This window comes from Cryptomeria japonica, chromosome 9, assembly GCF_030272615.1.
Source record: "Cryptomeria japonica chromosome 9, Sugi_1.0, whole genome shotgun sequence".
Taxonomy (NCBI): domain Eukaryota; kingdom Viridiplantae; phylum Streptophyta; class Pinopsida; order Cupressales; family Cupressaceae; genus Cryptomeria; species Cryptomeria japonica.
The window spans coordinates 280894798-280911559 of record NC_081413.1 but is presented as its reverse complement, the minus strand read 5'-3'; the positions used below and the strand labels follow the sequence as shown (position 1 = coordinate 280911559).

General features: G+C 35.8%; 1 protein-coding gene across 1 annotated transcript; it reads left to right on the top strand.

Annotated features, from left to right (window-relative positions):
• Positions 1-14418: 14418 nt before the first annotated feature.
• Positions 14419-16535, top strand: LOC131048620 (12-oxophytodienoate reductase 3). The gene is made up of 4 exons (XM_057982653.2): positions 14419-14612; positions 14742-14882; positions 15320-15450; positions 15554-16535. The coding sequence occupies exons 1-4, from the start codon at positions 14503-14505 to the stop codon at positions 16405-16407; spliced, it is 1236 nt and encodes a 411-aa protein (XP_057838636.1). The 5' UTR covers positions 14419-14502; the 3' UTR covers positions 16408-16535.
• Positions 16536-16762: the final 227 nt, after the last annotated feature.

Below are 16762 nucleotides of genomic sequence, written 5' to 3'. Positions count from 1 at the left end.
TCTCATATCTATCATTCTTATCATACTTAGACATTCTCTTCAGGCACCTTGAAGCAAATTGTCATATCTTATTACAAGAAAAACATTTCAGAGGCAATTTTCCATCATACTTACCAGCTCCTTTAACCAATCTTCGGGCAATCAATGATTCAAGCTCATCTAGTTCTCTTTCTTGATCTTCCATTTCTCTTCTCTCTCATATCTTGATATTGTGCATTCTTCAGGATCATACTTCTGCTTTCCGGATACAGATGCTCTAAATGATGTCTCAGACTTTTCATGTGATTCACCAAACTCGCTCAGTTCAAATGTAGCAATCTTTCCAACCAACATATCTCTTGTCATAGTAGTTACACTCCAAATCTAATCAATAGAAGCTACCTTATGTTTGTAAGAAGGAGGCAATGATCTCAGCACCTTAGCAACAATTTCATCTTCTTCAAGGGTTCCACCAGCACATTTGATACCTAGGACAAGTCCATTCACCTTAGCCATGAAAGAGTTTATGTTCTCATCTTCTCCCATTTTCAGCATCTCATACTTCCCTTTCAAACTCTGCAACTTAGCAACTTTGACTTCTTTATCTCTTTCATACAAGGTCTCAAGATTCTCCTAGATCTCATGTGCAATATGAAGTCCCATTACATTAGTCATCTTTGAATCAGTCAAGGCACTTAGTAACGCTTCCTTTGCTCTAATGTTATTTTCAACATCCTTTCTCTCAGCAGCACTAACCGGTCCATTCTGAGGAATAGAATAGACATCCTTTGTAATCTTCCAGTAATCCTCCCCAAGACATCTCAACTGCACCTCCATTATGTTCTTCCATATAGCATAATTACTTCCATCAAATCTCAGACTCTCCTTAAAAATAACACCTCCAGTTGCCATCCCAGATCACCTCAAGTGGTCAAACTTCTTTTGGAAGATCTAGCTCTAATACCAATTGTTGCCAACAACAATGAAGGAAAACTAAGAGGGGAGGTGAATCGGTTTTCACTAGATTAACATACTTAACCTCAAACACAAATATGATTAACTACAACAACAACAAAGATAAGCAAATTGATAGCACAACACACAACACCAAGATTTGATGTGGAAAACCCTATCAAGGGAAAAACCACGGTGGGAACCTACCCACAATTTGATGATACTCTACAGTAGTATGTGTAAATATTACAATGGGGAATGCACATGCATTCAAGCTCACTTCCTAGAGCTCATTTATCAAATTACAATAACCTGGAAGGCTACAACCCTCGGGGAAGGTTCACTACCTTACAAGGAAGTTTCACTAACTTACAAAATATTCGGACAACAATCTGGAATCAAATGAACTGAAAGAATAGCATTTGCAAATGCCTGATGACAGTTTCAGTTAAGCACATTTGTCTACTCTACAACACTTCAATCTCTTCTCAATCACAATGTCAAAGGATTTATAAACTTGTTTGCATCTTGACCATTCTTTGATAATGCAGACACACCACTAATACAAAATTTACATGACTATACCATCTATATATACCGATCATCAATCTTGACAACAAGGTCGGCCAAACCCCCAACTCACAATTAAAAAATTACATCACACGATACAAAGATCGACCATTAGACCAATTTAATGATACACATGACATAACATGGACCTAAAGGGTAAGTGCAAGAAGTTGTGTCCACTTTTCGGCCAAAAAGTGGAAGTTTTTTCCCTTTTTTTTTATTATGTCCCGTTTGACCTAAATGATAGTTCTGATACTTAATGTTAAGTACAGATGCCAAGCTAATAAGATGAGAGGGGGGTGAATCATACAAACTTAATCTTCCATAAAAACATCATATTCAACCTCGGTAACATATACTTCAGTAATATAACCAAAACTGCTAAACATGCAAACTCAAAAGCATATAAACATCATAACACTCATAACACCAGATTTAACGTGGAAACCCAAATAGGGAAAAACCACTATGGGATTTCAGACCCACTAAGAAATATACTCTTCTAGAGTATGCTCGGTTAAAAGCAAATCCTGTTATAGATTACAAACACATTGCTAGATGTGACCCGGTTAAAGGATTTCCCTCAGATCTATTAGGATCTTCACCTTGTTAGAGGTGACCTTGTTAAAGGATTTCAAACATTCAATCAGAATGTCACCTTGCTAGAGGGTTTTACAAATAAGACTGTTAAGTCCACTCAGTTAAGAGATTTTCTGTCACTTCACAAAATAACAGTAATAAAAATCTATCTGCAACTTCACATCTAAAATGCTAAAGCAGATTCTTATTTGCTCAATACAATATAGACATAGAACTAATCTTGTCCATCTATTGGGCTCTATACTCTGTTATTCAAACAGGTCTTCAAGCTTCTGTGCTCGGTAATCACTATGTAGCATCCATGTGCATACACTTGCTCGCATACATTGCTTATCAATAGTTCCTTATTTATAAATAATAGCTAACCGCTTAATCTCCTTGATCACATTTCCCATGATCAATCATAGCCATCAAATCTTCAAACTTGACTAGGCTCAATGTATCCTTCGATCTGAAAACATTTTACCCTACCTTGGAACTTGCATACATTTCTTGGAACTTGTGCTAGGGTATTGCGGTTCAATCTAAGCTTTAGATCTTCCTGCCGATTTTCCTTTGCCATAGATTCTTTAACAAAATTCATTCATGGCATACCAATCATTTAATCATAGCCAGCTCATCAGCTTCCTTCATTAAATAATGCATATAATCATTTAATGCATTCTATTACAGCTCGGTTGCAACTCGGTAAATACTAAACTTCACTCGATAGACATACCGCCTTCATTAACCGATAGCGATAACCTTAGGGTTTACCGACTAGGTTCCTTAGGGTTTACCGACTAGGTTCTTTGCTCGGTAACATAGTATAGTATTAACCTTACAATCAATAGCATATGTATGATATCAAAACAATCTAAACATCATGATCTCATCATTGTCTAACTTGGTAATAGTTGCCCATTGAATAACTTATTCCTCCCCTTATTCATCATATTCTTTCCGTGTCTTTTACCGACATCTTTATACTCATCAAATCATACTTCTCAAGATATGGCAACATCATACTAAATTAGAAAATCAATTTCTTGACATCAATGACAAAATAATAATATTAAGATAGTAAACATCCTTAATCAGTTATATCCATAATCATCAACAACCTTCTCAATATCCTTATTGAAATGCCAACAATCTCTCCTTGTCTGTTATAATGCCAACACTAAATATTTGAGGCACTTGAAGAATGAATCTTGATAAAATTCAGTACTAGAGAATGTAGTGCTCGAAGTCTACTTTTCAAATAGGTAATTTATTTTAATACCCAGATCTTAAAAATGAAGTTTGAATAGGCATTACTAAAACCTATATTTTAAAAGTCACTTTTCAGGACCATACCATGCTCGTGTACGACAAGCATAATTTGACCTAAATGAAACTATTTCTATAAATATTTTTGGGAAAAGATCTACAACTCACTCACCTTTGATGAGAATATTTTTTTGTAATTTTTTTCTGCATATTTTTTTTTCGTTGTTAATTTTTTATTGGGCATAATCATTGTTTTGAAAAATTCTTGTGTACGGCAAGCATAATTTGACCTAAAATTAACATTTAAAAAAAAAAAAAAAAAAAAACCGTATAGAATTGTCTCTAGTTTGATGCCATATAATTTTTTTTTCAAAAAACTTAGAAACAAAAAAGTTATTAAAAAACTAAAAAACCATGTTATTTCGAGTGTATAGACCTCTTTCATTAGTAATTATTTTTAAAATAAAAATATTGATCAATTTTTAAAAAAAATTACATATTTATAATCTAGACAGTCTCTACTATAATGGGTTTTCATTGTTAAAAAAAATTCTGAAAATTTGGTGTTCAGATATATATTTTGAAGTCATTATTTCATATGAAGATTGATTTGGCCTTCAAGTTGAAGGTCAAACCAGGTCCAAGCCTAAGGGTTGGCTCTCCAAGCCATTTCCCAAGCCAAAACCGAAGCTACAACCGAACCAAAGTTGAAATTTTTAGAAACGGGATCCCATTTCATTTTTTAAAATAATTAAAAAAATGTTTAGCAAACGGGATCCCGTTTCCCTTTTTTTAATTTTTTTTTTAAAACAAACTATATATATATGAAATATAAAATTTAAGCTTAAGTCACATTTCCCTTTGTCTTTTTCCTTTCTTATACTTTAAGTTATATTTTATGTATATATTAGCAGGATGTGTGATAATGGTTTCAGATCTCTAGGAGTTATAATACAGATTCTAGATTTTAGAAGATCTTATAAATTGTGACATAATAGGACATATAATGTCATAATACAACCTATTATGTCATAATAAGTCCCATTGGTACATAATAGGTCCTAATGTGTCATAATAGGTCCTATTGTGACATAATATGACCTATTACGTCATAATAGGTCCTATTATGTCATAAGACCCTTCAAAAGGACCTGTTATGACATTATACCTCTTAATAGGAACTATTATGACTTAAGACCCCTTAGTGAGACCTATTATGTCATAATAGGTCCTATAATGTCATAAGACCCCTTAAGAGGACATGTCATGTCATAATAGGTCCTATTATGTCATAAGACCCCTTAAGAGGATGTATTATTACATTATACCCCCTATTAGGACCTATTGAAGGGTATTATGTCATAATAGGACTGATTATGACATAATAGGACCTATGATGACATAATAGGTCATATTATGACATCATAGGTCCTATTATGTAATAAAATCTCTTAAGAGGAATTATTATGACTTTATACCCCTTAGTAGGACTTGTTAAAGGGTATTATGTCATAACAAGACCTATTGTGACATATTATGTCATAACAAGACGTATTGTGACATAATAGGACCTATAATGTCATAATGCGACCTATTATGTCATAAAAGGTCTTTTTGTCATAATACCCCTTAAGAGGACCTATTATGACATTATACCTCTTACCAGGACCTATTATGACATAAGACCCCTTAGTAGGACCTATTATGACATAATAGGATCGATTATCATATAATAGGACCTATTATGTCATATAGGTCCTATAATGTCATAAGACCCCTTAAGAGAACCTGTTATGTCATAATTGGTCCTATTATGTTACAAGACCCCTTAAGAGGACCTATTATAACATTATGCCCCTTAGTAGGACCTGTTAAAAGGTATTATGTCATAAAAGAACCAATTATGACATAATATGATCTATGATGGTGTAATAGGTTCTATTATGTCATCGTAGGTCCTATTATGACATCATGGGTCATATTATGTCATAAACTCCCTTAAGAGGACCTATTATGAATTTATACCCCTTACTAGGACATGTTAAGGGGTATTATGTCATAATAGGACCTATTGTGATATAATAGGACCTATAATGTCATAATACGACCTATTACGTCATAATAGGTCCCACTGTGACATAATAGGTCTTATTATGACATAATACGACTTATGTCATAATACAACCTATTATATCATAAGACCCCTTAAGAGGACCTATTATGACATAAGACCCTTTAGTAGGACCTATTATGACATATGTAGAGAAAGATAAGTTGGTTGGAAGAGAGAGATGGTATGTTTAGATAGAGTTGAGGGGTATTATGTCATAACAGGACCTATTGTGACATAATAGGACCTATAATGTCATAATATGACCTATTGTGACATAATAGGTCCTATTATGTCATAACATGACCTATTGTGACATAATAGGTCCTATTATGTCATAACAGGACCTATTGTGACATAATAGGACCTATAATGTCATAATATGACCTATTGTGACATAATAGGTCCTATTGTGACATAATACGACCTATTATGTCATAATAGGTCCTATTATGTCATAAGACCCCTTAAGAAGACCTATTATGGCATTATACCTCTTACTAGGACCTATTATGACATAAGACCCCTTAGTAGAAGCTATTATGACATAATATGATAGATTATCACATAATAGGACCTATTATGTCATAATAGGTCCTATTATGTCATAAGACCCCTTAAGAGGACTTATTATGACATTATACCTCTTACTAGGACCTATTATGACATAAGACAGACCTTAGTAGGACCTATTATGATATAATAGGGTTGATTATCACATCATAGGACCTATTATGTCATAATAGGTCCTATAATGTCATAAGACCCCTTAAGAAGACCTGTCATGTCATAATAGGTCCTATTATGTCATAAGACCCCTTAAGGGGACCTATTATGACATTATACCCCTTACTAGGACCTGTTAAAGGGTATTATGTCATAATAGGATTAATAATGACATAATAGGATTTATGATGATGTAATAGGTCCTATGACATCATAGGTCATATTATGTCATAAAACCCCTTAAGAGGACCTATTATGACTTTATACCCCTTACTAGAACTTTTTAATGGGTATTATGTCATAATAGGACCTATTGTGATATAAAAGGACCTATAATGTCATAATATGACCTATTATGTCATAATAGGTCCCATTGTGACATAATATGACCTATTATGTCATAATATGACCTATTATGACATTATACCTCTTACTAGGACCTATTATGACATGTAGATAAAGATAAGTTGGTGTTGAGAGAGAGAGATGGTACTTTTAGAGAGAGTTAAGGGGTATTATGTCATAATAGGACCTATTGTGACATAATATGACCTATAATGTCATAATATGATATGTTATGTCATAATAGGTCACATTGTGACATAATAGGACCTACAATATCATAATACGACTTATTATATCATAATAGGTGACATTGTGACATAATAGGTCACATTGTGACATAATACGACCTCTTATGTCATAATAGTGTCCTATTATGTCATAAGACCCCTTAACAGGACCTATCATGACATAAGACCCCTCAGTAGGATCTATTATGACATAATAAGATCGATTATCACATATTAGGATCTATTATGTCATAATGGGTCCTATAATGTCATAAGACCCCTTAAGAGGACCTATTATGACATTATACCCCTTTGTAGGACCCATTAAAGGGTATTATGTCATAATAGGACTAATGATGACATAATAAGATCTATGATGATGTAATAGGTCCTATTATGTCATCATAGGTCCTATTATGACATCATAGGTCATATTATATCATAAAACCCCTTAAGAAGACCTATTATGACTTTATACCCCTTACTAGGACTTGTTAAGGGGTATTATGTCATAATAGGACCTATTGTGACATAATAGGACCTATAATGTCATAATGCAACCTATTATGTCATAATAGGTCCCATTGTGACATAATAGGTCCTATTATGACAAAATGTGACCTATTATGACATAATAGGTCCTATTATGACAAAATGTGACCTATTATGACATAATAGGTCCTATTATGACATAAGACCCCTTAGTAGGACCTATTATGACATGTAGATAAAGATAAGTTGGTGTTGAGAGAGAGAGATGGTACTTTTAGAGAGAGTTAAGGGGTATTATGTCATAATAGGACCTATTGTGACATAATATGACCTATAATGTCATAATATGATATGTTATGTCATAATAGGTCACATTGTGACATAATAGGACCTATAATATCATAATACGACTTATTATATCATAATAGGTGACATTGTGACATAATAGGTCACATTGTGACATAATACGACCTCTTATGTCATAATAGTGTCCTATTATGTCATAAGACCCCTTAACAGGACCTATCATGACATAAGACCCCTCAGTAGGATCTATTATGACATAATAAGATCGATTATCACATATTAGGATCTATTATGTCATAATGGGTCCTATAATGTCATAAGACCCCTTAAGAGGACCTATTATGACATTATACCCCTTTGTAGGACCCATTAAAGGGTATTATGTCATAATAGGACTAATGATGACATAATAAGATCTATGATGATGTAATAGGTCCTATTATGTCATCATAGGTCCTATTATGACATCATAGGTCATATTATATCATAAAACCCCTTAAGAAGACCTATTATGACTTTATACCCCTTACTAGGACTTGTTAAGGGGTATTATGTCATAATAGGACCTATTGTGACATAATAGGACCTATAATGTCATAATGCAACCTATTATGTCATAATAGGTCCCATTGTGACATAATAGGTCCTATTATGACAAAATGTGACCTATTATGACATAATAGGTCCTATTATGCCATAAGACCCCTTAAGAGGATCTATTAAGACATTATACCTCTTACTAGGACCTATTATGACATAAGACCCCTTAGTAGGACCTATTATGACATATGTAGAGAAAAATAAGTTGGTTGGGAGAGAGAGATGGTACGTTAAGAGAGAGGTAGAGATGTATATATAGAGAAATATATAGGTAGGTAGGGGGTAAGGAGAGGTGTATAGAGATAGCAAAGATAAAGAGTAAAGAGTTAAGGACATGATAGAGAGGTAGAGACATAGTTTTAGATTTTGGGAGAGAGGGGACAAAGTGAGATAGAAAGGAAAAAAAAGACAAAGAGAAATGTGACTTATATTAAAATTTTATATTTCATGTATATATAGCTTGTGTTTTTTATTAAAAAAAATTTAAAAAAAAATTATTATTTTTTTTATCAAGGAAACGGGATTTTGTTTTGTTTTTGAAATGGGATCCCGTTTCTTAGATCTAGGCTTGGGATCCCAAAGCTAAATGAGATCCTGTTTCAAATTTAGGCTTGGGATCCTGACGTGAAACGGGATCCCATTTCATTTCTCATGCATTCCATGAGATTTGTCTTTTTTTCTAAGTGTAAAACTTCCACACTAAGTGGACACAACTTTGTGCACTTACCCTAAACCAAATACCCAAACACACAACACTACCGAAAATCACACCAAGATCAACTATAACACGCTACACCATCAAGAATGTCGCATAACACGAAGAATGTCACCAGTTCAACAAAATCACCAAGAACATGCACAAGGATCGATGCAGGCCACCAAAATAGGTAGAACATAATTAGGAAACACCAACATGCATGTTAGAATCATCTGTAATAGCTGCACCAACACAAGTATCAAATCTTCATCGATCAACATCTAAAACTCAAGAACATTCAAACATCAACAACTGCCATGAGGAAAGATAACTTACGAAGCACCAAATCATGAACTATTTGAAATCAAATATTCACATGAACATCCCAAACAATCTCCCAAAATCACAGCTCATGATCTGATCATGTCGGAATATACTGGAGGAAATACCAAACTCTGTAAAGCATTGATCAGAAGAACCAAACTGTATCCTAGATCATAAGATATGATCATTTAAGCTCCCAGATTACTAAAACCAATACATAAAGATATAATGATATAATAGGTTGCATTATGACACAATAGGTTAACATCAATGACAACAACATATCCTAGTAGCAACAATGTCTAACACCATCTCTCCTCTATCCCCCTCCCCCTAATTACCCTTACCTCTCTCTCTCTCTCTCTCTCTCTCTCTCTCTCTCTCTCTCTCTCTCTCTCTCTCTCTCTCTCTCTCTCTCTCTCTCTCTCTCTCCCCCCCCCCTCTCTTTCCCAACCCTTCTCCCTCACCCCTTATCTCTTGCCCTCCCCATCCATTTCTCCCCTTTGCCCATACCCAAGAGCCCTTTCCCCTTCTGGCCTCTTCTCTCCCCAATCCCTTTACCAACCCCTCTCCCTTTCCCCTTCTCTCCCTCTCTCTTTTTTGATACTTCAATCTCCTCCTCTCTCCCCCTCCTCTAATTACTCTCTCACTCTCTCTAGATCCCTTTCCCCTATCTCTCCCTATCTCTCCCTCTCCCTTTCCCCTTCTCTCCCCTTATCCCTTGCCAACCCCCCCTCTCTCTCTAGATCTCTTTCCCTTTCTCTCCCTATCTATTGCTCTCTCCCTATCCATTTCCAATACCCCCCCTCTCTCTCTCCCCTAGATCCCTTTCCCTTTTCTCTCCCTATCTCTCCCTTTCCTCTTCTAGACTCCTCTCTCTCTCTCTCTCTCTCTCTCTCTCCTAAACAAGGTATCAAATATACAATATTATCTTATATCCAATACCTATGAGAAAGGGCACCAACAAAATTGTTGGCTCCCTTATGATAAGATATCGGATATTGGATAATATCTGATATTTGATACCTGTGCCACACAAAAGAGGATAGTGGGCCATTTTGAGCATTCCAACTGTCCCTACATTCTTTTTGTAGGTGACAAACATGGGTTTTTAGACAAATACAGACAAAATTTTTTCTTTTTAAAAAATCTTTGACACAAATTTATGATTAGAAATTATTTTTTAGCATCTTTGTGGTATAATGGGGAGCAGCAGTCATCGAAAACAAAAATGTAAAAGAAAACTTTCAAAAGACCAAATTGAAGCATATAGACAAAGAGATAGAGAAATTCATAGGAAGAGAAGACAAGGTATGTCAAATACTGGTGAAGTTGAGGCATTTTCTCCACTCATAAGAGATTATAATGCATTATATAGTCTCTTATATATAATTATGTAGCATAGGAATTCAGAAATCATCACAAGCAAATCAAAACTACTAGTCTAGCTTAATCATGAAAGCTTAAATGTAACGATCTATCCTAAACACACTCAATAAAGACATAAAGACAAAACATTCAAAACTAAATACTATGCAAACCAAACGCAGAAGTCATGACACAGGCACAAAAGTCATGACACAGGCACAGAATGTCTTTAACACAAGCCCAAAATGCTTAACACAGGCGCAAGTTGTCTTACACAGGCGCAAAATGTCCCAGAAAACCCTACATTACACTGTTTTTGGGTTTTTGACTTGCAAAACAACTCAAAAACACTCAAAAACACAGTTAAGGGGTTAGATGGTTAGTGTTCACGTCGGGTTCACCAATTAATGTGAGGTAGGAAATCGGAAATCATCACAAGCAAATCAAAACTACTAGTCTAGCTTAATCACGAAAGCTTAAATGTAACGATCTATCCTAAACACACTCAATAAAGACATAAAGACAAAACATTCAAAACTAAATACTATGCAAACCAAACGTAGATATGAATGCTTCCTTCATGCGGATCCATTGTTCTTCTTTCCTCTCCAAATAGCCTTTGTTTGTGGATCTCACCTTCAAGTGCATCAACCTAATGTGAAAGCAAGATTGACAAGATATTGGCGCAAGAGTACTCGAAATGTGATTGTTTTGACAAAGCGATTATTTCGACAAAGTAATTACCCTTGATTGAAGAAAAATCATCCAATTTATAGAAAAATTGGAGAAAAGATCAAATTAGCATGAAATGGATATTAGAAGCAATTGATTTCAAAATGGGAAAAATGAGTGGAAAGAAGAAGGTTATGACACCTTCTATGTCATGAATTATGACATATTGCCAATGCAAAGATTAGAGGACTAGAGGCTTATGACATCTTGCTATGTCAAGAGTATGACGCATGAGAAATTCATGCTTCCACCGAAGCACAAAAATAGGGAGAACTAGAGACAAGTTAATTAGGTGGAAATTAAAATTAGGAAATTAGAAAATAGGTGGAAATTAAGAATTAGAAATGATGAAAATTAGGAATTTAGAAAATAGGAAAATTAGGTAAATTAATTAATAATTTGTCATTTATTAATTAATTCACAAAAAGAGGAATAAGTTAGCCAATTAAATAAATATTTAATTGCGATGAGAAGACTTAGGATAAATAAATAAATAATTTAACCTAAAGGAAGAAATGACAAATTAGGTTAAATGAATAAATCATAAAACCTTAGAAGATGAATTAGCCATGCAAGAATGACAATTAGGTCTTGACAAAAGATAATTAATGCCGATTCAATTTGATCATAATTTTGAATTGATAAATGATTTGATTGACAAATGCGCTAATTGATGAGGAACAATGACTAATTGATCCAAATTGACACGATGACGACGATCGATGATAAATTTATCGCAAGATGACAAAATTGACAAGAGGATAAGGATCAATGACCAAATAGATTGCAAAATGACACGATTGAAAATGACCACGATCGATGACAAAATCGATTGCAAGATGACAAATTTGAAAAGAGGACAAAACCCTGATTAGGATTGACGATGTCCAAAATGATGACAAATTAGCATGCACATTAATGCAACAGGATAAGATTGACCAAAATCATGACTGAAGATTATTGTCGACAAGACCAATTTCGAAAATGAGACAACTGAAGAATGCAGAAGAAAGACTTGATGCTTGCAAATGATAAAGACCAAGTGCGTCACATAGGAGAAATGTTAATGCGATGCAAAAACCCTAAAATAAGACAATGTGTAAATGTTAAAGTATGATTCCACAAGCGTTGACCATTTTTAGGTGTCTACATTTTGCCCCTCTTTGAGACAATGCAATTTTAAGCGTTGTTTCAAAGAACGATGATGAAAATGCCCCAGACGCTGATAATGACATATGCATGCCCCCTCGAGGAATTGGCCAGAAACATGCGAAAAATAGGCCAATTGATCGATAAAAAATGATAGGATCGAACGGACTCACAATCGGATATCGGATGCATGAAGTACAAGCAATTTAAGGTGCACAAGACCGCGACCAACATAAGATGGAGAGGGTGCACGTCCATCTATGCACTGACAAAGATCTATAAATGAGACCAAGAGAGTGAAAATTGCTCATTTGCACTAGCCCAAGAGGAAAATTTGTTGCTCTGGAAAAGGACACTTGCAGAGAGATGGTGAACACTCTAATGGCAGATCACCTCGGAGAACGTGTACGCACATTCAGACGACCGACCGACACAGGAGCAGTAGTATGTATCTCAAAAACCCATGTTTTCAATTTCATGAATTTTGATTGCTTGCGGGACATTGCAGGGCCCACAGGGAGCACAGAAACTGACTTCTGCGCTTGTGTATAGCGAATCCTGTGCTTGTGTGAGGTCTTCTGCGCTTGTGTAAGGGTACACAGGCGCAGGTTACATGACACAGGCGCAGGAGTCTTGACATAGGCGCAGTTGTGCATCTGTGACTCAATTTTGGTTTGAAACTGCATGCAAATGATCCGAAAAGGGGGGATAAGGGTAGGATAGGCCAGAATAGCTTAGAAACACCCTGATTTGTGGATGAAAATGAGGAAATGCAACCCGTAGGAGCAAACCCTAAAACTGACAAAATGTGCCCCAATTGTGATGCAGAGTCGACAGTATCCATTGATCACGCTGGAGAACCGACCAGACTGCTTCATGTTACGACATAGACGCAGGAGCATACTAGGGTAAGGTACTTCAACGAATGCACTAGAGGTTGGATATCCAACCATACCTTAAAGGATACATGTTTGACAGAGTTATGTAGATATGTATTGTATCTGTGTTAAATGACAAAGAAAATCTCATCCTTGGTGCAATAGTTCATCAAATTTTACACCCTAAGAAGATGCACTAAATCATCATATTTACCACTATCATTTGTCCATTGATCTACACATGGAATGTGATATACCTGTTCAATTACTAAAAAAGGTATGTAATAGACCTTGTTTATGGCTAATCAATTTGTCAATTAGACTGTACTGTAAGAAAATTACTTCATAAAATAAAATATTTGAAGCATTTGATATATTTTAGAAGAATATTTGACAAAATTTTCTAAAAAAAATGTTTATTATTGATAAAAATGCAATAAAAATGCAACATAAAAGAAATCTTGCAAAAAAAACTAAATTGGAGTTTCTCACAAGATCTTTTAAAAGATATATGAATCAAACTAAAGGTGATGTCACGACTCCTTATCATATTGTCACTTCGTGAACAATATCACACTATGTAAGTATATAAAATGGAGAGTCTTAACAAAGGAAAAAGATAAAGATAAGTATTAAAGGATAGAATGGAAAGTTTTAGGAATATAGGTTTAAAGGATATGAATTGCCTAGAAATTATATTAGGCAAACGTATATGGAGGTATTTTCAAAATAATTTTTTCTATTTTTTAATTGAGAAAAAACATTTTCTCAACAAACGAAAATGCAAACTCTGAAAAGCAACCTAATTGTGGAAAATATGGCGGCGACCCACCACCCAACATCTAAAGGTCCAGATTTACTCATGGAAATTCCATTGGTAGGCAAATACATGTGCTGTGTTTACTAGATTTAGCGTGAAAATCGTGTCCAACTCAGATTGCGGAAAAGTGTATATTATATGAGAGGAAAGTACAAGGAAGGAATGACACTTTTTAACTTTTGCGCGTTGAATAAAAAGCGAGTCAAACAGTATCCACGTGGAAGGAACCGTAAATGTCTGTGCACAGAGCCAAAAATGGCCATAAATACCACCCAATCAGACGCTCCAAATTGCCAAACACAACCCAAAATCTCTGGTTTGTAAAAATTGTAGAAGAAAGAAGCCACACCATTTTCTTACAGTCAGTTTGCAGTATGGGGAGAGGAGGTATTTCTCACCAAGCCCAAGCTGAAGTGCCACTACATACCACTTCTCACCTTCTGTCACCATTTCAGATGGGTCCTCTCTTCAAACTTTCCCACAGGTAACAACATATATTTTCTGTAACTTTTTTTGATTTCTTCAAGGTTAAGTACAGTCTCTAACTTGAACTTGTAACGTCTCTTTTAAGATTAAATGTGGTCTTTAATTTTATTATTTATAATGTATGCAGAGTTGTGTTGGCTCCTGTGACTCGGTGCCGTGCAATAAACAACAGTCCGCAAGCTTCTCATGTGAAATTCTATTCTCAGAGAGCTACCAAAGGAGGCCTTTTAATCTCAGAAGCAAATGCAGTCTCACCCCAAGCTATTGGGTATGTAAAATAAAAATAAAAAATGTTAATGCTTGTGTAAGTCTTTAAATAGAAATAGGATTTATGACTGTGTAAGATTTTGATTACATCAACATTTCAGATCATATTTTGTGATCATCAGAATATAAAATAGTATAGGAGATGTAAGATCAGCTCCTCATACAAAATAGTATAGGAGATGTAAGATCAGCTCCTGATGATGCATCATAGAGTTTGATCCGAAACGTTGATGCAAACAAAATACACACAGTTGAATCCAGAAACTTATCATAATCTCTCTATATCTCCTGACACTCTTTTACATCTTCATGACGATGCAAACAAACAAAATCTTAAACGATAGAATCTAAAAACAACACAATAATAAATCTCTAGACTATGAAAATTTGATCTCTCTTATATAGAAATAAGATTATAAACGAGATCTTGTCGTGCAGGTTTCCTCATTCTCCTGGTATTTTCAACGAGGAGCAAGTGAAGGCGTGGAAAAATGTGGTGGATGCCGTTCATGCCAAGGGCGGCATTATTTTCTGCCAGCTCTGGCACGTCGGCAGGGCTTCGCACACAGGTCCCACATTTCATCAAATCATCTCTGCTCTTTTTATATTAATCATTCTATACTCTGGATTGGTCTAAAGTTTGAGTGGTCTGTGGATATATTTTTTTTGCAGTTTATCAGCCCAATGGAGAAGCACCCGTATCATCCACAACGGAGGCAATATCAGAAGAATGGAAAATCTTGATGCCCGGCGGCTCAAAGGCAACATATTCACCACCGCGGGCGCTTTCGACGTCTGAAATTGGTGCGGTTGTTGGAGAGTTTGGTAAGGCGGCGAGGAACGCCATGCAAGCGGGATTTGACGGCGTGGAAATACACGCGGCACACGGTTACCTGATCGACCAGTTTCTCAAGAACGGCGTTAACGATAGGCTCGACGGCTATGGCGGGTCCCTGCATAACAGGTGTCGGTTTGCAATGGAGGTGGTGGAGAGAGTGGTGATGGAGATTGGTGCCGAGCGCACCGCCATAAGAATATCGCCCATTATAGATCACATGGGGGCTACTGATTCCGACCCGCTCTCTCTCACCTCTCACTTGATTGGTCTTCTGAATTCTTATCCTCTCGCTTACCTCCATATGACCGAGCCCCGATTCACCAGAGAAGGCCTCAAAGAGGCGGCGGAAGAGTGCGAAAGAAGCGCTGCGGCGATGTGGAAAATCGTGAAGGAGGAGTACAGAGGAAGGGTTATGAAGAGCGGCGGATATAACAGAGAGTCTGCCATGGCGGCTGTTTCCAGTGGCGGCGCCGACATGATATCTTTCGGCAGGCTTTTCATTTCGAATCCCGATCTGCCGCTCAGATTTGCTATTGAAGCCAAGCTCGCCAAATATGACCGCTCTACTTTCTACACTCATGACCAGGTCGTGGGTTATACTGATTACCCGTTTTACATTCCTTCATCTCCGAGAAATTCGAAGTTTGATCAGCATCTTGACCTTAGAGCAGAGGTTGAATCGGCTTGAGTCGTGACAATTCTGCTAACCAGAAAAGCTTTTGTACACACCCCCCCCCAATTCATTTTTATTTTCTACTGTAATGGCGCTTATTTTATATCTTTGTATTGATAAAAAGAGAATTTCGAGTACAGTAACAGCTGCGTGTTATTAACTCAATTAATTAACCTTTTCGAAATTATGACATCTCCAAAACCTGGCATTCGACGTTATCTCTGCACGAATTTCACTCTGGAATTTCAAATCCATCAAATTTTGCAGGAATTTATTTTCCAAATTCATTTAACTTAAACAGGTAAGGATTTGACTAGTCTAAGACGAAAAGCCGTGTTGGATGGATAAGATTTTTTTTCTCAAAATTTTG